The 26,534-nt window shown below is 46.4% G+C and overlaps 1 protein-coding gene across 13 annotated transcripts in view; it reads right to left on the reverse strand.

Moving 5' to 3' along the window:
* RAP1GAP2 (RAP1 GTPase activating protein 2) overlaps positions 1 to 26,534 on the reverse strand; it is an 863,455-nt gene that overhangs the window by 97,466 nt on the left and 739,455 nt on the right. For all 13 annotated transcript variants that reach the window (XM_068270219.1, XM_068270220.1, XM_068270217.1 and 10 more), the window contains 2 exons: positions 24,202 to 24,357; positions 5,997 to 6,068 (listed from right to left, as the gene is read on the reverse strand). In XM_068270219.1, coding sequence (XP_068126320.1) covers positions 5,997 to 6,068; positions 24,202 to 24,357 — 228 coding nt within the window. The remainder of the gene's footprint in view (positions 1 to 5,996; positions 6,069 to 24,201; positions 24,358 to 26,534) is intronic.

Below are 26,534 nucleotides of genomic sequence, written 5' to 3' on the forward strand. Positions count from 1 at the left end.
AGGAGGGTGGGGCTAAATATCAAATATATTATAAAATACATATAGGAATGGTTTCTGATGGTGAAACCAGGACAATTTCTGTAAAAGTGGGTATCCTGAATTATTTACTGCATTCTACTATACTGACATTACAGTTCCTCTAATTTGCATGCAAGCTGGAATTATTTGCAACATTGTACTTCTCTAGTCGTATATATATAGTCATACACCTAACTTCACCTACATGGTACATTTTTTTGACGTTTGATCCCAACTGTTAATTATCTCTCGGTCTGTAATAAAACTATGGAGCCACTCCTCATATTTCAGACATTTTTATAAATAAAGGAATTTGATCATTTTGCTTATTTTCTGTGCAGATAGTGAAACGGTGAGCTTTGCTGTCCCTTTGTGCATTAAATCACTTCGCTTACCAATAGCATAATGGTTTGTGTCAAACTTGGTTTCTGCAACTAGTAATCTATTTTAAAATCTGCTTACTTGATTGGATGCAGCTCAGCCTGAAGAAGCTAATGGCAGGCTGCGACTGGGCCTGTTCAGCTCTGCATTATCATGTTATTCTGACTGCAATAGTGCATTAGATTAATGGAAGATTTACAGAAGATTGCAGCACCAAGGTTCCTGATCTGGTGCTTTAAAGTGGAACTAAACTCAAAACTTTCTCTCTGCTCTAAAAAGATTAGCCATGGCATAACAACCTTTAAAGAAAACCTGAACTGACAAAAGTCAAAATAAGCATACACAAGTCATACTTACCTTCCATGTAGTCTACTCCTCAGTGTCTTTCTCCTGTCCCGTGTCCTGTTTGTTCACTGTGATCAAGGGAATTTTCCGTCCTCCATTTTGAAAATGGCCATTACCCATAACAGCTTTCTGGTCAGCACACAGTTAAACTGTAACATTGCCCACTTGAGCCATAGGGAAACATGGACATTACCTGGTACATCAGTTTTCCTCTCAGCTATAACTGACAGCAACTGATATATAATTGACAGCAACTGATATATTTCAGATCTGACAAAATATTGTCAGAACTGGAAGGGATCATTGTCAGAAGAAAATGGTGAGCTTCTGAGAGGAACTGATGGCAAGGTAACTATGCAATGTTCATTTGAAGTTACCTCATGTGTTTATTTTAAATATTTTTACTCAGTACAGGTTCTCTTTAAGGAATAAAGGTCTTCATTACAATTATGTAAATATTCAAATGCTGAAGTTTAACTTGTTTCCACTTTTGCAGAGATCTCTGGAAGGGTTACGTCTCAGTGTTTACTGTATGGAGAGCTGCCTCATAATAGCTCTCCCACAGTTCATTCATGGTTGCCGAAAATAACTATTTAGACACCTTGATCTTGCCTTAACAACCACAGAATACAGAGAACTGCATTTATGCAGCAACTATACAGTAAGTGGAATAAAGACATTTCATTGTGTGCTGTACAAGAGTTTGGGACCACTTTAAAAGGTATTTATTTTACATTAGCCGACACAGGAGCTCCTATACCGATTTAAAACAAAACAAAAAAAAACTCCTGTACTTATGTAATTTATAGCGCCCACCCGGGCAGCAGGAGCGCTTACTGAAGGGGTTGGTGAGTGTCCCTTCTTTACTAAATAGCCATGGGTATGCTTATATGCAAATCCATGGCTTCTGCTCAGTATCTCTTTAACTGGGCCCAAGACAAATTAGTAGCTTTCGCTTTCCCATGATAGCCTTTCTGGTAAGCAAAAGTAAGAATAGGGTCAAAGAATGTGGCAGCTGTACCACTTTCCACCCACTAGGCCTCAGGTACCTGCCTAGGGTGCCTCTTGGATGATCCTGCTCTGGGTCTGCCTGGGGTCAGAAAGGCTCTGAGGACATTGCCAATGTGCATAGTGCTATAAACCTTGTAGAAGTAAGGTATAATTCCATCCGTGAAAAGACCATGATCCTAATAAGCACATATGCTGTACAAACCGTATCAGTGTGGTCAGTGCTATAATAATAACTAAGTGTGGAAAAGTAATGAACAGATTTGGTATTCAGATTTGCAGGCGCCTCTTTCATCTCTCCCAGGCCAGCAGGGACTCGCAGACATCTTAGCCGACACGCTGACGCATTTACAGCAGCTCAGGGAAAATTATGACTAATATTTTGACTACAAAAAGCTGGCAAAACGGTTTTCTTTCCAAATGATGGCCTGCTCCCTGCTGAGCCCCAGCAACAGGCTGAGGGGGATACATTTGTTAATTTTACTGAGTCATGCCCTGCTCTAGTGCGTGAGTCACAGCTAGGTGTCTGCTGCTGTTCTGTGACAGGTGTCTGTGCTGAAAGGCATTACTAGACTGAATGTGCGTCCGGGTGGAACAGGAAGACTCTGCCTCTGGACGGAGAACACCTTTACTTGCTGCGCAAACCGCAAATGTACAGTAATAGCAGATCAGCTTGCCTGCCAGTCTCACACAGATTTGTTTTATTGATTCTTGCCACAGTGAATGAACGGTTTTATTGTTACACAGTGAGGACAAAATCAATAAATGTATTTACTAGAATCAAATTTCAGGTCAAATACCTTCTGTAAAAATGTAAATAGATATATTTGAGGGTATGATACAGAAAGTTAGTGATAAAAAGTAACAAACACAAATTGATGAGTCCAAACTGAAAATGAGAATTCTAAATAACACCCAGGAGGCTGAAACCATCTCCCTAAACACACAGGCTATTAGAAGTGTTAGATGTAATAATTGTGTAAAAAATATAAGAGTGATGAACATCTGTTAAATACTAGGCTCATTTCAAACAATATTGAAATAAAATATCAGTAGAGGGTTTGAGTAGAGTGAGGATTAGTGTGAGAATAAGGTAGAGATAAGTGATGGTGGATATTGCGGAATGGGGGGTCGGTTAGTGTAAGCATCGACAGAGGGAAGGTTCAAGTGACAATAGAGTGACAACAGAGTCATGTTTAGTGATAGTAAAGAATCTAGAAAAATTACCAATATTCTAATATCGGAATTAGCCACCGATCAATAGTAGAGTTTTTGGCAATTTACTGATATTCTTCTAGTGGCAATCCCCAGCGCCCAAATTGTTGCAGTGATAATTGAGCTCCACTCTACTGATTGACAAACTTCAAGTGACACTTAAGTGAAAATAAATACCGTAATTGTATCTATCCTCCTACTTCTAAAAAAATGACTTTTAAGTATATCACGGTTTTATGTTATGTTTAAACATTTTAAAAAGTAGATTTATTATTTTGTCTTAGCTCAATGAAACATTCTGTTCCCTTTCTCAGAGTGCTAACATAGATTAACTATTCAGGTATTTTGTTTATCTATCCACTACTCTCACAAGCTCAGTTCTATGCCAGGAAAGTACTTTACTGGGGAGATACTATAATTCCATATTAGTGAGGGACGTTATAGTCCAACTAGATCCTGACTGGAGAAAAACAGTTCAGTTGCATACATAAACTATTTCAGGCAGAGAAAAAAAGGAACACAGCATAGTTATTTGTGTGCTGGGAACTGTACATACACGTCTATCTCATCATGTCACTCACTTAAGATTCCCTTAGAATGTCAACCAGGGTGAGGCAAGACTTTACAATAGGCAAACAGTGACTAAATCATTTATAAATGAAAACGGTAAGAATAAGCAATTTTATTTATTAAAGGAATACTATTAAAGTATCTAAATTTCTGGAAGCAGCATTAATCAATATGGCAATATGAGTCAGAACGAACACAGCATATGTTTCTGCTGTGCAGTGTGTCTTTTTTTTAATATACCTTGCAGACAGCGTCCCCTGAACAAACTGACGGCGACGGGTTTTTGGGGCAGACCATTATGCTAGAGGTGATGCCTCTTGCCGAGTGCAGCTGTGGATTATACTGTTTTATGCTCCCCAACTTCAGTGCAAGTTATGCAGCATGTTACTATGAGTAGGGAGAGACAACAGCTCTCCCTCCCTCTCACTCCAAGTCTGCCCGGCCAATAACATCATGCTTACTTGTCCCCTTCTGTTTGCGTGTGAGGAGAATCGTCAGAAGTTTCCCTTCACACTAGTGAAGCCCGGTTCATGAGGGATTGGCTGGTTCTTTCCTGTGAGTCGAGTGATCCGACTCATCCAGGGGCGTAACAATAGGCCCTGCAGCGCCTGCGCCCGCGGGGGGGCCCGGCCCCCCCCTGGGGCCCGCTCGGGGCCGTTTTTTGGGGGCTGGAGGGGTGGCAGCATGAGGGGAAAGCCTTGCCCACAGTCGGCGGGGAGTTCCGGAAGTGACGTCAGCTGCTAGAGCGAGAAGGCGGCGATAGAACGCAAGGAAGAAGGTAGGTATCCTGCCGCCGCTGCTGCTCGCTGCCCACACAGGTTCACTAGCTGGAGGGGAGCGCAGAGGGGAGAGCCCCGAGGTGAGGGAGAGGGGTGAACTTCCCCTCTCCCCGCCGACTGTGGGCAAGGCTTTACACTCATGCTGCCACCCCTCCAGCACCCAAAAACCGGCCACGAGCGGGCCCCGGGAGGGGGGGGGGGCCCGCTCTGAAATTCTGCAGGGGGGCCCGGTGGGGCTTAGTTACGCCCCTGGACTCATCACACTGAACCGAATCAGTTCAGTGGATGAGAAATGACTCCTTTCTCATCCACTGGACTGATTCGGTTCAGTGTCTTTCTTATCCACTGAACTGATTCGGTTCAGTGTGATGAGTCGGATCACTCGACTCACAGGAAGGAACCGGCTCAAATGAGCCAATCCCTCATGAACCGGGCTTCACTAGTGTGAAGGGAAACTTCTGACGATTCTCTTCACACGCAAACAGAAGGGGACAAGTAAGCATGATGTTATTGGCCGGGCAGACTTGGAGTGAGAGGGAGGGAGACCTGTTGTCCCTCCCTCCTCATAGTAACATGCTGCATAACTTGCACTGAAGTTGGGGAGCATAAAACAGTATAATCCACAGCTGCAATCGGCAAGAGGCATCACCTCTAGCATAATGGTCTGCCCCAAAAACCCGTCGCCGTCAGTTTGTTCAGGGGACGCTGTCTGCAAGGTATATCAAAAAAAGACACACTGCACAGCAGAAACATATGCTGTGTTGGTTCTGACTCCTATTGCCATATTGATTAATGCTGCTTCCAGAAATTTAGATACTTTAAAATTATTCCTTTAAGTTATATTCAGTTAAATTCCTCCATAAAGCAGAACATTTTAGAAATCCAGCTCAGATTAGCCGAGCTACTTATCTTCTCCAGCTTTAGCTGTATGTTAATTCTGATGTGTATGACAGGTAAATTAAATGGGTAATTTCATTAATTTTAGGACATGATGTTACAGCATACAGGATCCACCTTTGACTTCAACACCTTCAAATAATTTGGATAATTAGTACATAGTTAGAACAATCCTATTAACCTGTAAACGTTATGCTGATACCTAGATGAGCCAAAACAATAAATTAGATGCAGAAGTAGGGTATTCATTCTTGTTTATTTACTATGGAGATTTCGGTTCCTGTTGCTTGCACATCTGGTGTTGTTGAATAAAATCATTGTTTCCGAACGGGAGATTGTTTATCGTGATAAAAATAACGCAGACCTTGGATGCCCCGAGCCTTATGTCTGCTTCCACAGAATTCAAATATTTACATTCTCAGGAGAAGGTTCCGCACAATGCCATACCAAAATATAAATTCACCTTTATTAAATCAAGTTAAAAATAACGCACAGCCAGGTTACTGACATGTTTCGGACTCACAATGGTCCTTAATCATAGAACAAGACTATGATTAAGGACCATTGTAAGTCCGAAACATGTCAGTAACCTGGCTGTGCGGTTTTTTTTAACTTGATCTAATAAAGGTGGATTTATATTTTGGTATGGCATTGTGCGGAACCTTTTCCTTTCTCCAATATGGTTTGGATCAGAGTCGCCCGATTCCTGCACTGCCCCTACGACATTGGATGAGCGGATTTCACCTCATTTTACATTTTCAGAATATACCATAAGCCACTTACTTTTTGAAATACTGGTGGATTTGGAAGTGGAGGACCAAAAGATGGCACATCTTCTCGTGCAGTTACAGAAACCTGAATAATGATAAAAAATAAGAAGAAGAATAAGACTACAGTGGCCAATATCAGATCACTGAAAATGTACAGCACATGTAATAACGCCTCAGAGTTGTAGTATTCTGGCATATTATCATACCCCATGTTCAGATAACAGACTGTACCTTGACCTGTGAAAAGGGAAGTTTGCTCTAACACTATTTTCCTTGTATGGGTCTTCCAGCATGACAATGACCCAAAATACATGGTCAAGGCAACAAAGTAGTGGCTCAAGAAAAAGTACATGGAGGTCCTGGAGTGGCCTAGCCAGTCTCCAGACATTAACCCAGTAGAAAACCTGTGGATGGAGCTAAAGGTTCAAGTTGTAAAACATTAGCCTCAAAATCTTACAGAGACCATCTGCAAAGAGAAGGAAATGAAAATCCCTCCTGAGATGTGGGCAAACTAGAAATGTCTGACCTCTGTGACTGCCAACAATGGTTTTGCCACCAAGTAGATAGCTCCCAACTGACTTTCTTTTGGAGGGACAGTCCCTCTTTGGGAACCCTGTCCCTCTGTCTCTCTTTCTCCCTCATTTATCCCTCTTTCAGGACTGATGTAGAGCTCTGTGTAAATGTATGTATTTTTCTACTGGAAATGTGTTTAACTGACCCTAAACTTCATTCCCATCCTTTAAACTGATATATTTCTTATTTCAAAATATTAGTATGAAGGAAAATGAACCAGGATAGAAAGGACCAGTGTGGGTTAAATTAGAAAACAACATATTTTTCTTATGATAAAGTGTAGAGAAACCGAGAGCCCAATATAGTGTAGTATGTTAAGCATAAATGAATTAAAGGTTATCGTGAGAAAATTATACTCACAAACATGGGTTACCACACAGGCAACCACTGTATAGGCAGGTGAGGAGATTAGACCTGTCCTCACTCAGGGATAAGAAGTCGCTCTCTGTAGATGCGAAAGGGGGTAGATCACCCCTCCACCAGGGGTGGACACGGTATAGCAGTAGGAGAACAGAGGCGCCAGCAGGATAAAAGTGGATAAAAACTTTAAAATTTGCTGGGAGAAAGTGGTGGACTTACCTCCATAAAGCAGACACGAAAGACTGTCTGAATAGTAGTCACATTTATTAATTAGTACCCCAAAACAGTGCAACGCGTTTCGCAGGCCCAGCCCGCCTCATCAGGCAATAAAAATGGGGACAAGACAGAATTTCAGCAATAGCAGGTGTAGCGCCTCAGGCCTGCGAAACGCGTTGCACTGTTTTGGGGTACTAATTAATAAATGTGACTACTATTCAGACAGTCTTTCGTGTCTGCTTTATGGAGGTAAGTCCACCACTTCCTCCCAACAAATTTTAAAGTTTTTATCCACTTTTATCCTGCTGGCGCCTCTGTTCTCCTACTGCTATTTTTCTTATGAAATCTTTATGGTATGCGTAACTGGGGGTGTGGCATGGGCGCGACTGGGTGTGTGGCAGGGGTGTGGCTTAAGTGTCCCTCTTTCCTATCTCAAAAAGTTGGGAGGTATGCAAGTACTAAGTCATCTTTTGAAAGGGATCAAATACTTATCTCACTCATTACAATGAACTTCAAGCTCTGACTTTGGGGCACTGTTTTTGAGGGCTCTTTTCTTGTTATTCTGTCATGGTCATATGGTCATTTCTTGGTCAGAGGGCAAGCAAACTAAATCCACAAGGGATTAAATATGTTTTTCTTCATTGTGCCTACTTAACAAATAAGATCATCTGAAAGCCAGTCACCATGATTTTTTAGCATCATTTTCTTCACGCCTCTCTTTTCTTTCCTTCAACACCCACTGGAGGTACCAAATTCCTTCACAGTATATCAGCTGATGGAAAAACAGGCTCATGGTATACACTAAAGGTGGCCATACATCAATCGACTTGGTGGTTGATTGACCATCCGATTCAATACTTATTATCGAACAGCATGAAAATAATCGTTGCCGCCACAAGCGCCAACAATTCAATTGATTTTGGGCAGAATTGGTTGAATGTATTGATTAGACATGCTGGAAAATCATGCTAGAGGGACGAGTCAGAACAGCACTGGTTGGAGCCAAAGTAGCTCAGAACAGCTTCAGTTCCATGGCAGTCCATCTAGATGGTGGGGGTATGTGACCTTGGACAACCTTAGAGGTGAATACTGGATGGGTGGCTGGTGAAGGGTGGATGGCAAAGCATTATGCTAGTTAAAGGATACATTAGGAAAATAACCTACAATCAGAATTATTTACCTGGGGCTTCCTCCAGCCCCTAGAAGCCTGTGTGTCCCTCACTGCTTAGTCTCGGGTCGGCGACTTCTACGCATGTGCTTATGAGCAACAGTGCAGCCGCTGCACGCCTGTACAAGTAAGTGATAAGCCGCTAATGTGCAGGGACCTCAAGAAACAGTGCGGGGGGGGATGGGGAGGGCAGATGCCAGGGACACCAGGGGCAATTGCTGGCCCTGCCTGTGTGCAATTTAAGTGTCACATGATCTGTCAGTATAAACACACCTTTTCAGTAATGTCCCAGAGGCTTCAACACCACTAAGCAAGAGGCATCACACCATGAAGACCAAGGAGCTCTCCAAACAAGTCAGGGGCAAAGTTTTGTGATGTACAAATCAGGGTTGGGTTATAAAAATTATCCAAAGCTTTGAATATTCCCCGGAGCACCATCAAATCCATCATCTTCAAATGGAAAGAACATGGTACCACAACACACCTGCCAAGAGAGGGCCGCCCACCAAAACACTCATTGCTAATGCAATGCAATTATTTTGTAATGATACGTTCATAGTAGAGCGTTAGCAGTGCGGTGAGGCGGATCCGTTGGCATAACATTCGGGCCAGCCACAAGCGTCTTTTGGCTGCAATTTCATGCACCCGAATGGAAGCGGCCGTTAACACTGAACTTGTCATGTTTGACATGCGGCAGCGTTACCCGGTGGCCAAAAACTGTCTTATGCCACATCTGAGGACAACAACTGCTGTTCTCTTAGGCAAGTTCACTGGGGGGTGTTGGACTGCCCACTGCCTGTGCCCTTGTGCCAAGTGCTAGAAAGCACCCAGCCAATGGACAGGAGCTGCTGAAGTCACCACCTTGTTTCTCCTGAAAAAGCTGCATTAGGTCAATGAGATGCAAGTTATTCCAAGTTGATTCAGGATTGTGTAGATCGGTCCATTTTCAAGCTACATAAATATGCATACACCATTTGCATAATCCTGCATCAACTCTCAACTATTTGCATTTTATTAATTATTCCTAGTAACGATAGGTTATGGAGTTACTGTTTGCATTGCGGTATTACATACAGTAGATTGCTTTTATGCAATTAGAGAGATAAAGCGGTCTCTTTTCAGTGCATAGCTTGTTCACAACTAGTTTTATTATCGAGCTGACATTATTTATCTGTGTACATTTTCTATCTCAACAAATGCCAGTTGGTAGGAAAAGCTGCGAGCAGTGGTGCTCAAATACCCCTTTTCAAAATTCGAGTTAGGTCGAATTCGAATAGTAAATTATTCGAGATCAGTCGAATATTCGAGTCGAATAATTTTTACTATTCGATTCGACCTCGGAATTCGAGCTCACTATTCGAGTCGGTATTCGAGCTCATTATTCGAGCTGACTATTCGAAATGGCCTTAAATAGCTTCCAACACTTGTTTTGAGGGTGAATGATGCAAGAAACCTCTTTTTTTCCAAGTAACAACAGCAAGTGATTATGTGGGGATGTTCCTTTAAAAAAAAAAAGTTGAAAAGAGAAGTTGTGTCCAGAAATTTCTTCTTCTCCTTCTCCTTCTCCTTCTCCTTCTCCTTCTCCTTCTCCTCCTCCTCCTCTTCCTCCTCTTCCTCCTCTTCCTCCTCTTCCTCCTCTTCCTCTTCCTCCTCTTCCTCTTCCTCCTCTTCCTCCTCCTCTTCCTCCTCCTCCTCTTCCTCCTCCTCCTCTTCCTCCTCCTCCTCTTCCTCCTCCTCCTCTTCCTCCTCCTCCTCTTCCTCCTCCTCCTCTTCCTCCTCCTCCTCTTCCTCCTCCTCCTCTTCCTCCTCCTCCTCTTCCTCCTCCTCCTCTTCCTCCTCCTCCTCTTCCTCTTCTTCTTCCTCTTCTTCTTCCTCCTCCTCCTCCTCCTCCTCCTCCTCCTCCTCCTCCTCCTCCTCCTCCTTCTTCTTCTTCTTCTTCTTCTTCTTCTTCTTCTTCTTCACTTATTTCTCTTTTCAAATTTTTTTTTTTAAAGAAATGCAGCTATTTTTGAGCGTAACAAATAGCTGGTGGCGCACGCATGTTGGAAGCGCCATTGTATGTGCTCCCTGGCAGTGGAAACACACAGACAGCAGGAGGTAAATTCAGCAGCAGGAGGAGGAGGATGAGTGTGTGGCAGCAGGCAGTCAATGAGGCAGGCAGCGTGACATAATAGCCCTGGTACCTAGCGTTGATACCAGGGCTGTAAATAAACACAGCAGGCAGGAGGTCCCAGACAGCGGTCGTGCAGCCCACATTGTGTCCAATACACAACTGGGACAACACAGTTTTCAACCCGGGCACCTCAGAAAAATTAAACTTTTTTTTTTTTATGGTTTTGTAGTTTTGTTTTTACAACAAATTACACAGACAGATATAGCTATTTTTTGACGTAATTGCTGGTGGCAGAGTGGCAGCAGAAGGTAAATCTGTGTACCCTGGCGTTGGGAAACACAGACAGACAGACAGCAGCAGCAGCAGCAGCAGGAGGAATGGAGGAGTAATGTGAGCAGCTATTGTTTGACGTAATAGCTGGTGGCAGAGTGGCAGCAGAAGCTAATTCTGTGTACCCTGGCGTTGGGAAACACAGACAGACAGCAGCATCAGCAGGAGGAATGGAGGAGTAGTGTGAGTGTGGCAGCAGGCAGGCAGCGTGACATAATAGCCCTGGTACCTAGCGGTGATACCAGGGCTGTAAATAAACACAGCAGGCAGGAGGTCCCAGACAGCGGTCGTGCAGCCCACATCGTGTCCAATACACAACTGGGACAACACAGTTTTCAACCCGGGCACCTCAGAAAAATTAAACCTTTTTTTTTTTTTTTTTTTATGGTTTTGTAGTTTTGGTTTTACAACCAATTACACAGATATAGCTATTTTTTGACGTAATAGCTGGTGGCAGAGTGGCAGCAGAAGGTAAATCTGTGTACCCTGGCGTTGGGAAACACAGACAGACAGCAGCATCAGCAGGAGGAATGGAGGAGTAGTGGAAGTGTGGCAGCAGGCAGGCAGCGTGACATAATAGCCCTGGTACCTAGCGGTGATACCAGGGCTGTAAATAAACACAGCAGGCAGGAGGTCCCAGACAGCGGTCGTGCAGCCCACATCGTGTCCAATACACAACTGGGACAACACAGTTTTCAACCCGGGCACCTCAGAAAAATTAAACCTTTTTTTTTTTTTTTTTATGGTTTTGTAGTTTTGGTTTTACAACCAATTACACAGATATAGCTATTTTTTGACGTAATAGCTGGTGGCAGAGTGGCAGCAGAAGGTAAATCTGTGTACCCTGGCGTTGGGAAACACAGACAGACAGCAGCATCAGCAGGAGGAATGGAGGAGTAGTGTGAGTGTGGCAGCAGGCAGGCAGCGTGACATAATAGCCCTGGTACCTAGCGGTGATACCAGGGCTGTAAATAAACACAGCAGGCAGGAGGTCCCAGACAGCGGTCGTGCAGCCCACATCGTGTCCAATACACAACTGGGACAACACAGTTTTCAACCCGGGCACCTCAGAAAAATTAAACCTTTTTTTTTTTAATGGTTTTTTGGTTTTGTTTGTAAAACAAATTACACAGATATATAGCTATTGTTTGACGTAATAGCTGGTGGCAGAGTGGCAGCAGAATGTAATTCTGTGTACCCTGGCAGTGGGAAACACAGACCGACAGCAGCAGCAGCAGGAGGAATGGAGGAGTAATGTGAGCAGCTATTGTTTGAAGTAATAGCTGGTGGCAGTGTGGCAGCAGAAGGTAATTCTGTGTACCCTGGCAGTGGGAAACACAGACAGAAAGCAGCAGCAGGAGGAATGGAGGAGTAGTGTGAGTGTGGCAGCAGGCAGGCAGCGTGACATAATAGCCCTGGTACCTAGCGGTGATACCAGGCCGTAAATGAACACAACAGGAGGTCCCAGACAGCGGTCGTGCAGCCCACATCGTGTCCAATACACAACTGGGACAACACAGTTTTCAACCCGGGCACCTCAGAAAAATTAAACCTTTTTTTTTTTTTTTTTATGGTTTTGTAGTTTTGGTTTTACAACCAATTACACAGATATAGCTATTTTTTGACGTAATAGCTGGTGGCAGAGTGGCAGCAGAAGGTAAATCTGTGTACCCTGGCGTTGGGAAACACAGACAGACAGCAGCATCAGCAGGAGGAATGGAGGAGTAGTGGGAGTGTGGCAGCAGGCAGGCAGCGTGACATAATAGCCCTGGTACCTAGCGGTGATACCAGGGCTGTAAATAAACACAGCAGGCAGGAGGTCCCAGACAGCGGTCGTGCAGCCCACACCGTGTCCAATACACAACTGGGACAACACAGTTTTCAACCCGGGCACCTCAGAAAAATTAAACCTTTTTTTTTTTAATGGTTTTTTGGTTTTGTTTGTAAAACAAATTACACAGATATATAGCTATTGTTTGACGTAATAGCTGGTGGCAGAGTGGCAGCAGAATGTAATTCTGTGTACCCTGGCAGTGGGAAACACAGACCGACAGCAGCAGCAGCAGGAGGAATGGAGGAGTAATGTGAGCAGCTATTGTTTGAAGTAATAGCTGGTGGCAGTGTGGCAGCAGAAGGTAATTCTGTGTACCCTGGCAGTGGGAAACACAGACAGAAAGCAGCAGCAGGAGGAATGGAGGAGTAGTGTGAGTGTGGCAGCAGGCAGGCAGCGTGACATAATAGCCCTGGTACCTAGCGGTGATACCAGGCCGTAAATGAACACAACAGGAGGTCCCAGACAGCGGTCGTGCAGCCCACATCGTGTCCAATACACAACTGGGACAACACAGTTTTCAACCCGGGCACCTCAGAAAAATTAAACCTTTTTTTTTTTTTAATGGTTTTTTGGTTTTGTTTGTAAAACAAATTACACAGATATATAGCTATTGTTTGACGTAATAGCTGGTGGCAGAGTGGCAGCAGAAGGTAAATCTGTGTACCCTGGCAGTGGGAAACACAGACAGACAGCAGAAGGGCAGTACACAGCAGCCCACTGTAGGTGTAAAATGTGTGGCTGCAGGCGACGTAATAGTCAAAGTGAACCAGGCTGGCTTAGTGAGCAGGAGCCAGGAGGTGGTAAAGGGTGGTAAGGCACATTAACGATGGTTCTTAGCCAGTTCATGTCCCCCTCTCGCCGACAACAGGGGCCAGGAACTCGCCTTCCACCCACGCCTGGTTCATCTTGAGAAACGTCAGTCTGTCCACAGACTTGTGAGACAGACGTGAGCGTTTCTCGGTGACCACACCACCAGCTGCACTGAAGCAGCGCTCGGACAGCACGCTGGAAGGGGGGCAGGACAGCACTTCCAGGGCGTACTGCGCCAGCTCGCTCCAGATCTCCAGGCGCTTGACCCAATACTCCATGGGATCAACAGGGGCATCGCTGTCAAGCCCGCTGTAGGACCCCATGTAGTCAGCCACCATGCGGGTCAGGCGCTGGCTGTGACCGGTGGAGGATGCTGCTGCATGCACCTCCTCTCTAGTCACTGCTGCCGGAGACTCTACAGTCCTGTAGAGCTCGTGGCTGAGAGACAGCAGGTCTGTGGGGCGCTTGCTGCTGGATGCAGGCACCTGCTGCTGCCTCTGTGCTGGCTGCTGGACAGTGGGGGTGGAAGGCTGGGGGAAGGCTTCCTCCAAGCGCTCAACAAGGGCCTGCTGCAAGCTCCTTATTTGTTGCGCTGGGTCTCCTCCTGCAGGCGGCAGGAACTGGCTCAACTTCCCCTTGAGGCGTGGGTCCAACATCATGCTGATCCAGATGTCCTCCCTCTGCTTCATCTGGATCACCCTGGGGTCTCTGCGCAGGCACGTCAGCATGTGCGCTGCCATTGGGAAGAGGCGGGCCACGTCTGCTGGCACATCGACGGCAGTGCTGCTGTCCTCATCCTCCTCCTCTGCCTCGTCAGCCTCATCCTCTCTCCACCCCCGCACCAACTCAGCTGCACTGTGCTGCTCCCCCTCATCACCAGCAAGGTCAGGGACCTCCACCAAGTCCTCCTCCTCCTCCCCCTCAGAGGTGGACTGTGCAGCTGCTTGCCGCTCCTGCTGGTCCAAGGCTGCCGCTCCCTGTTCCAGCAAAGCATCGAGGGCCCTGTTCAGCAGACAAACCAGGGGCACCCACTCGCAGACCATAGCATGGTCCCTGCTCACCATGTTAGTGGCCTGCAGAAAGGGAGCCAGCACTAAGCACACCTGCTGCATGTGCCTCCAGTCATCATCGGGGACGATGGACGGGATGTTGCTGGTCTTGTCCCTTCTCTGAGCGGCGGAAACAGTGGCCAGGGCAAGGTACTGGTTGACAGCGTGCTTCTGTTCAACCAGACGCTCCAACATCGCCAGGGTGGAGTTCCAGCAGCGAGTTGGAACGTCAAGGATCAGCCGATGGCGTGGCAGATCCAGCTCCTTTTGCACGTCTTCCAGGCTCGCACAGGCTGCAGCCGAGCGCCGGAAGTGACGCACAACGTTCCTTGCCGTTTCCAGCAGTTCGCCCATCCCCTGGTAGGTGCGCAAGAACTTCTGCACCACCAGGTTCAGCACGTGGGCAAGACAGGGGATGTGGGTCAGGTTTCCCCTGTCTATTGCGGCAACCAGATTGGCCCCATTGTCGGCCACCACCTCTCCGACTCTGAGGCCTCTGGGGGTCAGCCAAATCCTCTCCTGCTCCTGGAGTTTGGCCAACACATGGGTTGCCGTCAGCTTGGTCCTCCCAAGGCTGACCAAGTGCAGCAGCGCTTGGCAGTGGCGGGCCTTCACGCTGCTGCTGAGGCGGGGTGTTTGGCCAGGTGTGCCGGAGGATGGCAGAGGATCGGAGGAACCTGCTGCAGTTCCCCTGACCCTGCGGGGTGGCACCACCCACTGTGTTGCTGCTGCTGCTGTGCCTGCTGCTGCTCTCCCATCCTCACCCCCTTCCACCAAGCTGACCCAGTGGACAGTGAAGGACAGGTAGCGGCCTGTCCCGAAGCGGCTGCTCCAGGAGTCCATGGTGACGTGGACCCTTTCACCAACCGCGTGCTCCAGCCCTCGCTCCACATTGGCCATCACAAAGCGGTGCAGTGCAGGAATGGCCTTGCGGGAGAAAAAGTGTCTGCTGGGGAGCTGCCAGTCTGGGGCTGCGCAAGCAAGCAGCGCACGAATGTCGCTCCCCTCCTGCATGAGCGTGTACGGCAGGAGTTGGGAGCACATGGCCCGTGCCAGCAAGCCGTTCAGCTGCCGCACGCGACGGCTGCTGGGAGGCAGAGCCCTAACCACCCCCTGGAAGGACTCGCTCAAAAGGCTCTGGCGTGGCCTTTTGCTGGCACGGGAATCAGCAGACACAGCGGAGGAGGCCACTGAGGACTGGCTGCCAGAACAGGCCTCAGTGTCGGCGGCAGGAGTTGCAGAGGGGGGAGGAGCAGTGCGTTTCCGCACTCCTGCTGGTGCTGCTGGAGGAGCAGGAGGGCGGGTGGCTGCTGTTGCTGCTGCTGCTGAAGGCTGTGCAGTGATGGGTGTGGTGCCACTGCCAGCACCAGATGCCTTCAGCCTCTGGAACTCCTGATGCTGGTGGAAATGTTTCGCAGCAAGGTGGTTGATGAGCGAGCTGGTGCAGAACTTTAAGGGGTCTGCACCTCTGCTCAACTTCCGCTGACAGTGGTTGCAAGTGGCGTACTTGCTGTACACTGTGGGCATGGTGAAAAAGCGCCAGATTGGTGACAGAAACATCCCCCTACGGCATGGAAGCGCTGCTGCCTGTCTCCCTGTGGTGGTTGGGGGGGGGGCTTGGGGGGCTTGGGTGCGGCTGGTGGTGGTACTGGCAGATGCTGCTGCTGCTGAGCCTGAGACACCAGCAGGCTGTGGGACCTGCCTACTGCTGCTGCCAATGCTTGCAATGATGCGCCTCCTTGCAAGGCCCACAAGAGCATCCTCCTCCTCCTCCTCCTCAGAGCTGCTGAGGACGACATCCCCTGGAGGTGGTGGCACCCAGTCTCTGTCTGTCACCGGGTCATCATCATCCTCCCCCTCCTGAAACATGTCCTGCTGGGATGAGGACCCCCCAAACTCCTCTCCTGATGCATGGATGGGCTGCTTGACTGTCGCCACAGTCTTGCTGTCCAATCCCTCATCCCCCAAAGTGCCCATCAGCATCTCCTCCTCAAAATCGCCAACAACAGCAGACAATTGACTCATGATGCCTGGGGTCAAAAGACTGCTGAATGACAGGTCGCCAACTGACGGTGAACTGGCCTCCTCCCCAGGCCCTGCTGGGCGGCTGCTGCGAACAGGGGTGGTGGTGAGGGTGGAGGCCTCGGATGCAGAGCTGATGGCGGGCTGCTCATCCTCCGTCATCAGTTGCACCACAGTGTCTGCATGCTTTTCCTCAATGGGACGTTTCCGACCCGGCTGGAGGAAAATCGGAGCAGGTGCTACACGCTGCTGCTGCTGTGTCTCTGCAGCGTGAGTTGCAGATGCTCCTGCTGGGCGGCGCCCAAGGCGTCCACGGCCAGTGGCTATGGGAGGAATGTTAGCCACTGACGCTGCTGCTGCTGCTGCGGAACTGTGCATGGTGGCGCGCCCGCGCCCGCGGCTTGCCACAATGCTGCTCCCTCTCCTCCTGATTCCCTTGCTGCCCTTCCCCTTGCCCAAACCGCGCTGGCTGCCACTTCCAGACATCTTCGATGTTTTGGGCGTATAGACAAAAGTTTTTTAAAAGGGCGGGTGAAAAGTGGGGTACTTTAATGGAGTGGGTTGGTGGGTGAGGTGACTGAGTGAGTGTCCCTAGTACAGTAAGTAAGTAGTAACAGTCAGGAAGTACAACTAGCAGTTACAATAATCAGTAGTAATCACAAGTAAATTTAGTGTGTGTACACTACAGACAGTGAGTGCACGCACGCGCAAACACGCGCAGGAGCTAGCCTATGAACAGTGACTGAGTGAGTGTCCCTAGTACAGTAAGTAAGTAAGTAGTAACAGTCAGTAAGTACAACTAACTAATTACAATAAGCAATCAGTTATCAGAAGGAAATAGAGTGTGTGTAGTGTGTGTACACAGACAATGAGTGCACACACGCAGGAGCTAGTAGCCTATGAACAGTGACTGAGTGTCCTAGACTCCTAGTACAGTAAGAGTAAGTAGTAACAGTAAGTACAACTAACTAATTACAATAAGCAATCAGTTATCAGAAGGAAATAGAGTGTGTGTAGTGTGTGTACACAGACAGTGAGTGCACACACGCAGGAGCTAGTAGCCTATGAACAGTGACTGAGTGTCCTAGACTCCTAGTACAGTAAGAGTAAGTAGTAACAGTAAGTACAACTAACTAATTACAATAAGCAATCAGTTATCAGAAGGAAATAGAGTGTGTGTAGTGTGTGTACACAGACAGTGAGTGCACACACGCAGGAGCTAGTAGCCTATGAACAGTGACTGAGTGTCCTAGACTCCTAGTACAGTAAGAGTAAGTAGTAACAGTAAGTACAACTAACTAATTACAATAAGCAATCAGTTATCAGAAGGAAATAGAGTGTGTGTAGTGTGTGTACACAGACAGTGAGTGCACACACGCAGGAGCTAGTAGCCTATGAACAGTGACTGAGTGTCCTAGACTCCTAGTACAGTAAGTAGTAACAGTGAGTACAACTAACTAATTACAATATTCAATTACAATAATCAATCAGTTATCAGAAGGAAATAGAGTGTGTGTAGTGTAGTGTGTACACAGAAAGTGAGTGCACACACGCAGGAGCAGCTAGTAGCCTATGAACAGTGACAGTGAGTGTCCTAGTACAGTTACAGTATATAACTACAATACTAATACAATCAGTAGTAAAGGACAGCAGAAATACTGGTATAGAATAGAGAGAAATAAACAGAGGACAGGAGGACAGCTGCCCACACAGGCAAGGCCCTGAGGCCTAAAGCTGTAAGCCTGCAGCAGCTGGCCTGTCTCTATGTAACACAAAAGCTACTAACTAAAATACAATGTCTAACTAACTAACAACAATATAGGTGTGTATAGGAGGTGTATGTGAGCAAAAACGCTAGGTAAATGACCACAATAAAGCTCTTGCTAAGCCAAAGCACAAAGGAGCAACTCTCTCTCTATGCAAGTCTCAGGCAAGGACGGAGAAACGTAACATGGCGGCCGCTATTTATAGGGTAGGGGCTGGCCAGGGTCCCCCTCTGTGATTGGCTGCCGTCAGAGGGCCTGGGAGCCCTCTGATTGGCTCTAAGGACATCAATCTGGGCTATGACGCTATTCGAGCTCGGTACCGAGCTCGAATAGCGCCGTTTGCTCGAATAGCTCGAATAGTGAATGGGCTATTCGAGTGTACGCGAATAGCCCATTCGAATAGCTACAGCTATTCGGAGCTCGAATACCGAGCTCGAATAGCTGGAAAAGAGCTCGAATATTCGAGCTACTCGAATATTCGAGCTCTGCTGAGCACCACTGGCTGCGAGGCAGCGACAGTAGGAGTGGGTGTTGGCACATAAGCTCCGCAGTAATAAAACCATAAAAGTCAGCTTACAACAGGAAACTATCCTTCCAGTTACACAAAGTTATTTCTGCGACAGCCTTAGTATTAATAAATTGCCATTTCATATAAAGCCCTACAGTGTGAGCCGTTCACTGTGGTATCCTTTAAAAGAACAGATTGGTCAGCACCGAGCTGCTAATTGTTTCCAAGAAGCAGCTGGCTTTAGCCAGACAATATTCTAGTGCAAATATTATCTGAAGAGAGGAACTTCCCCATCAGGATGGTTACCAGGCAGGGAATCACACAGGACTATTACAGAGATGGGTTTATTAGGAAGGAGTGTTCCTTTGTCGCAATAATGGGGAAAAGGGATCCTTGGCCAAACCGTAATGGGCAGAGAATTAGAAAAACATATGCTAGCTTCAACCTGATGATTTAACGGATCACAGAGCGCAAAACACCAGCTGCTCCTGCATGGAAATAGGCTCAGTGCAGGCAGTGGTATAGCAATAGGGGACGCAGTGGTTGTGACAGCACCTGGGCCCCTGGATTAACATATTTGTTTAGTTTTCCCATTCATACATGGCATTAGCTCTTTATTGGTGTCAGGGCTGGATTTCTGTAAAGGCTACAAAGGCCCTTGTGCGGCCGCAACCCAAGCGGGCACCTGAACATGAAAGAGGACAACTGATGCCCAAGGGAGGTGTTTATGAAAGAGAGGGGCTGCATAAATGGATGATACACAAGGAAGAGGGGACTACACATGGAATAGGAGGGGCTGCTGAAAATGAAAGAGGAGCCACAATACCTAGCCTGGGGGCAAAACAAGTATAAATCTGGCCTTGATTGGTGGCCATGTAACTGCACACTCTGAACAGTTTAAACCATGAGAGATGGTCAATGCAATGCTAATTATTCTGGCGCACATGCAAATGTAATGCATATTATTTGCAGCTAGGAATTGGGTCAGTCAAATACACTACCTGATGAGTTGGACTGGCACAATACTAGGATGCATGCAATTTTCCTTAAATCTGCATGCAAATCAGAACAAGCATGCAAATGTGCACGCTATTTTCTGCATGTGTATGTGAATTCGCATTTTGTACGCAAATTTGCATGCGTAAGCACTTTTTTTTTGTCTCTTGTGACATATGCAAAAACGCTATGCAGCATTCGAAAGATTTGCATGTAGTGGAAATGAGTCTTTATGTAATTGCATTTTTATAAAATACAATTGTAAAAACAAACAAATAAACAGGCAAACCGGGGCTGTAACAGATGATACCCGACTACCTGGCTACTTAGGCTAACTGTCAGGGGCATTGCTAGGATCCTAAGAGTTCCGGGGGACTTTTGGGCACTTCAGCCGGAAAATGGATGTGGCCACACATACCAGAATGTGGGTGTGGTCATGGGTGGAGTAAAATTTACATGAACTTAACTAAGTAGGCCTGCCCAGCAAAATGTTGGATAAAGCCCCCTCTCTATTAATACAAAAAAAAAAAAAATTCAGCACACACAAATAGGCAGTGTCACTCAAACATAGCTAAGCAGAGTTACCTGGCTTCTGTGCTGCCAGTACTGGCTTTCTGCTGGGTGGGCTGGCCTGCTGCCAGGATATCTGGAAGTTCCCCCATAGCATTTCCTGACCTACTAGTGGACCCCCTCCAATGCTTCCACAGGCCTCCCACTGAGGCACCACAACTCCCAGCATATCCCCATATAAGAACCACAGCTCCCTGCAATAAGGGCACCACAGCACCCTACATGACACCACAGCACCCAGTTTGCCCACATAGAGGCACCACAGCACCCAGCATACCCCCGATTGATGCATCACAGCTCCCAGCATGCCCACTATTGAGGTGCCACAGCTCTCTCTGCCTGGGGGACATCCGGGGCACCTCAGAATAGCTGCGGGGCACGTGCACTGATCTTTAGGGCTAGCAACGCCCCTGCTAACTGTATCATTTCACTGTGCACCTGTCTTGATAAATCTGTTCTAGATTTCCTTCCATTTTACTACAAGGAGTTTGTTATTTACAACTGCCTGTTAGGTCCTCCCTCAGCTCCTTCCCAACTGGCTCCTGGATGAAATATATAAACTTGTGACATTTCCTAATCAAACAGTGTTACCGCAGCAAGGTCTTTTATTTATTTAATGTAATCATTGACTACAGAGTCCCTTTGTTATGTAACCTTTTCCAGAGGTTTCTATTTTTTTCTCTTTCTCCACCTTTCCTCTGTCTGTGTGTTGTGTATTGGCAGGGCCCGCTGCTGCTGGCAAACCACTGCTGTGTTATCTCCTGCCACCCTCCTTCACATAACAAAGTAATCTTTTACAAACACGGAACCTTCCATTACTGGTCTCCTACTGAAAATGCCAGCTACGTGGATGCCACACTGGTTCTCTGGTAAACCACATTTTCTGACTTCACTGGCTGCATATCTGTTCCAGATCAGTGATTTAGAAAATACGAAGGCCTCAGAGGCTTACTTATTTAACAGTGCTTTAATATCAATCAACATATTTATAACCTTAGTGTTTTGTGCTTTGTTACTGAGCCGCTGAAACAGCCCAAAAGAAATAAACCCTTCTGCCAGTTTCAAAAAATCCTAGGATAACCTGTCTTAATGACTACCGACCAGTTGCTCTAACCCATTATCGCTAAGTGCTTTGAATGACTGGTAGCCACACACATCAAAGCCTCCATCCCAGCAAATCTAGATCAACTACAGTTTGCCTCCCGAACAAACTGATTGACCAAGGACGCCATCTGTGTAGCCCTCTCACACCTAGAAAAGCCCAACACCTATGTTAGGATGCTCTTCGTTGACTACAGTTCAACATTTAACACCATCATACCTTCCAGCTGATCTCTACGCACTAGCTCTTGCTCCCTCCATATGCAACTGGTTATTGGACGTTCTTACTAATAGCCCGCAAGCAAGATTAGGAAAACACACATCCTCCACCCTTGCCCTGAGCATTGGTGTGCCACAGGGCTGTGTACTAAGCCCTCTCCTCTATGAACTTTTCACCCACAACCTGTACAAAAAAGACCAAAGAAGTCATTCTGGACTTCAGGACCACCAAAAAGACCACTCACATACCGTTTTTGATCAATGCAGAGGCTGTGGAGAGAATTTCCATCTTTAAGTTTTTGGGAGTCACCATCGCAGAGAACCTGTCTTGGGCTGGCAATGCTTTAGCTGTAACTGGCAAAGCACAACAACGCCTCTTTTTGAGACAACTAAGGAGTGCTAACCTCCCATAGAAGCTTCCGGCTGCTGGTTAATTTCTACAGATGCACTATAGAAAGAGTTTTGATCAATTGCATGACGGCCTGGTACAACAGCTGCACCAAGGCTGCTAGAGAAGCCCTGCAGTACGTTGTTAAAACAGCAGAAGCCATTATCAGCACTGAACTACCATCACTGGAAGTTTTGTATAAGACTCGTATGAGAAGGGCCAAAAACATTATCAGGGACAACACTCACCCTGGAAACGCCTTGTTTAAGCTCCTGCCATCAGGTAGACGTTTTAGATTAGTCCACATACAAACAAACAGACTAAAAACTATCTTTTTCCCATCCGCCATAAACTTGATGAACCCTGATTCATCTCTGAAATAATTAACACTGTGTACAAATTGTTTAAATATTTGTAATACCTGACATACATATATACCGGTACATATCATTTCTTCTATTTCTACCTTTGTTACTTTCACTATGTTCCCTATATGCACTGTGGCGTTGTCAGGAAAAGTAAATTCGTTGTGTTACACAATGAAAATAGAGTGCTTGAATCTTGAGATTTCTCATTGAAGATGTTTGGGCATCATTCACGTAGATTTAAAATCAGAGAGAGTGCACAACAATAGTAGATTTTCTAAAGGGCCAGCTCGCTACCTCCTCATGGTGGGACTTGGTCAACGTCAAGTGTAAGGGATAGCCTGTTAGGGTGAAGTATGGTGGGGATTTTCTGGTCTGCTACGGTAGCCATGAAGGCCTGACAGGAACCTCAAACACAATGGCCTAATCAAAGCAAAGACTGTGTGGGTTGCTGGTCTTCCATCAGAGGCCTCCTTGGGTGGTGGATCATGGAATGCTGACTATATATATAGCAAGTACCGGGCTAATCCATGGTCAACGAAAAACTAGCACCATACAACAATCCCGAAACATGTTGTATGCCTCTGTATGCTTACAATACAGTTGAATTGCTGAAGCCATTTGTGTACCGTCTCCAATTTGTTGTACAGTATTGGTTTTGCAGGAGTCGGGCACCGGAAAATAGGTCTAAGGATAGGTCTACAAGGTGGGTGAAGTGTTAACTCTGAATAGAAAAACTAGCACTGCTGCTTTGTGGTGGAAGTGGAATTCTAAATGCTGAGGATTTGTTCACATCTAAAATCGAAATGGCTGACGGCAGCAATTTTCAATTTTGTGGGCTATTTTTTCCCCCTCCTGGCGCTCGGGTGGGCACTGCTGTTTTTTCAAAGCGTTTTTCTAAGCGCTGTTTATACAAAGCACTTTTTCAAGCACTTTGCGACTTCCCTATGCCTTCTATTGCGCAAAAAAACGCTCAGAAAATGGTACAGGCAGTGCTTTGCTGAGCGGATGGGAAACAAACTGCTCAGATGTGAACACTCTCGTAGGGAATCACTAGCTGATGAGCCTTCAAAAAGCACGAGAGGTAGGTTGGTAAAGAAAACAGCACATGATTAGCTAAGTTGCAAAACAGAATTTAAAGTGTACCCAAAGCAAATCACAGGACATAAGTCAAATACTTACCTAAGAAGAGCTTCTGGATTCTATAGAGGCTTCCCATGCCATTCTCCAGTCTTGCCAAGCACGGACCCCCTCAAAGAAATCCGACAAGATCTTGTCAGATTCCAAGCTCACAACTGCATCCTCTTCAAGCGTGACTTCACCTGTGCGACCACGGCCGAGCCTGCGCAGTAAGCTGGAGTTGCTAGTGTACAAGCAGCTACGTGCTCATAGGGGTGAAGCATGGCCGTGCTCGAGCATGAAGAGGAGGGCAGCAGCTATTTACAGGGTCCCAGGCAATGGTGGAGGTCCGTAGGACAGCATGGGAAGCCTATATAGGATCCAGAGGCTTCCCTATCTTTAGGTAAGTATTTGATTTTTTACCTGAGGTTATTCTGTGGGCTCTTTAAGTAATAGTAATATCTGACTTTACTTTTAGCCACTGCCACAAAACATTTTGCAAATTATCCTTTTTGTGGCTTGAACCGCTGCTAGAAAGCATTTGTTTGAGTTTTTCTAATGACAGCTACCAATGCAAAGCATTTAGGCAATCATGGCCCCATCTTCTGGAGCTCAAGCAAACTATTTCAGTGTTAAACTTGCTGTACTTTTTTTTCAACAGAAAATAAAGGAATGACATCACAGGCAATGTGGAAGTGCCATATCCCTTACCTTGTAAGTCGTGGATTCAGTCTCTGGGTTCTCTACTTGCACCACAATGTACGCATGGAGGAAATTGGAAGCAATCATATCTGGGACGAAGGGAGTGTTTTCTTCTTGGAACACAATGGCCACAATATCATTACCGATATGCCTTTTCCTCTGCAACTAAAATTTTAAAGTGGATTTAAGGAGGATGCAGACTGTAGACATCATAAGGTATAATTTGCATTCAGTAAGACATAAGCCTGTGCCTGCTAGTTCTTCCCTTCCTAAGGCTAAATTACCGTTATAGGCTTGATGCAGAAAAGGCAGATAAAATTGTACAACACATGGCAATGGTACCGGCCTGTCCTGAATCTAGTAACACTCATTGCGCCGATAGTGCAAGATCGTCACCATAGCAATGCACGTAAACAGTGTACGCATGGTATGGCAGTAATGTAGTGAGAGCTACACTAACCCTGTACTGCATATACACTGTTAGCTCAAGAGCCCTATTTCCATAGCAACATGCATAATCGGTGCAACAACCGTTACTAGGTTCAGCACAGACCTGTAACATTGCCACGCGTTGTGCAATGTTACAGGCCTTTTCTGCAACAAACCCTATTGAGCTGCGTTATGCACACGTTTTAACAGGTGCACAGCAAAGCGCATACTCTGTGTGTTGAATTAAGCACGTTATATTGATAGCATTAAATATTGTTGTGTAGCATGTATTTTATTCCACAAATGGGCTATATGCAATTAACTTTTGCTCCTGACTTTTCTCTTAGGAGATACTTTTTCATCTTTTCTTTAAACTAGTTTTTCAGCAGTTTGCAATTGAAAAAGTACCAAAAAGTAGAGGGAAAGGTACTATCAAAATTATTTTGAGTATGTTTTTGCTTGCTGGTGGTTTAAAAGGCATTTTATTGACAAGTTGTGAATATATCACCTAGTTGAAAACTGAGGAGAAAAAGTTATTTGCATATGGGCCATTATCTAGAAGCGTACTGTAGAAAGTGTGTTAGAATACTGTGGACCTTTACAATGGACAGATGTGTACATGCCCATCGAATTGTATAGGTAGTGAGATCACATGCAACAACACAGCACATAGTGTGAACTCACCCTTTATATGCCTTACACACATGCTACCATGTGTATAGCAGACCCAATTTCCCTTGATGCGTTGGCGAGAAATTAGAATAGCGTTTACTCTCAGCTGGGTGCAGACAGAGGGCACTGCTCTTCTACCTGGGAAAGGTGTTTGTTTGTATTTGACCTTTAATTGCATCAAACTCTATACTAAACAAATAGAACCTCAGCTCCGCCAAGCCTAGGAATGAACTCCTCATGCCTCCAAAACACCCCTCTTAAGGTAGCCATACACTGGTTGATTTGCCAATAGATCGACCAACTGACAGATTCCTATCTGATCGAATCTGATCAGAGAGGGATCGTATGGCTGCCTTTACTGCAAACAGATTGTGAATCGATTTCAGCCTGAAACCGATCACAATCTGTTGAGCTGCTGCTGCCGCCTGTCCCCCCCCCCCCCCCCCCCCGTATACATTACCTGAAGCTGGCTTCGGGTCCTCTTCTCCGCGCTGCACCGCATCCCAGCGTACACTGTGTCCCTCCATGACCAGGAAGTTCAAATAGACTGAACACAGGAGTGGAGTGACACAGGAAGTTAATGTACGCTGGAATGGAAGCAGGAACAGAGCGGTGCAGCGCGGAGAAGATGCCCGGGAGCCAGCATCAGGTAATGTATACCTGTATTGGATCGGCTGCAGCTAGCCCACGGGTGATCGACGGTAATTTTTCCGCACGGCGCGATCGACGGACCGATCCGATTTCGGGAGGAAATCGGATCGGCGGGTGCGTTTAGCGCGAACGATTGGCAGCAGATTCGATCCCAGTGATCGAATCTGCTGTCGAAACGGCGGCAAATCGAGCCAGTGTATGGCCAGCTATACTCACATAAGGGGTGCACCAATTAAGTGGATTCCTTGTATTGTATTAGCACTGGCTTGTGCCGTCCAAAGCTACCCGTCTCCCTCCAATCGGGAAACATAAAAAAAAGTTTGAGTGACAAGCAGGCCATGCTCCCAAAAACAACCCCATATGGCACATTCCAAAAACTCTGAGCCATCCCCACAATACAACCCCCTCTCTACAGCATCATCCCATTTTAGACACCCACCTACCTAATCAACAGAACGGGAGGGGAGGTTGCTGTCTATGACAGGCAAGCCTCCTCTCCAATAAGAGGTAAAGGGTGGAGTTTATTGGTTTGTGGTTCACAACCCCTCCCTGAAGTGCCTGGGCCACTACAATGCTGTGGAGACCATCCA

Source organism: Hyperolius riggenbachi, chromosome 2 (assembly GCF_040937935.1).
Source record: "Hyperolius riggenbachi isolate aHypRig1 chromosome 2, aHypRig1.pri, whole genome shotgun sequence".
Lineage (NCBI taxonomy): Eukaryota > Metazoa > Chordata > Amphibia > Anura > Hyperoliidae > Hyperolius > Hyperolius riggenbachi.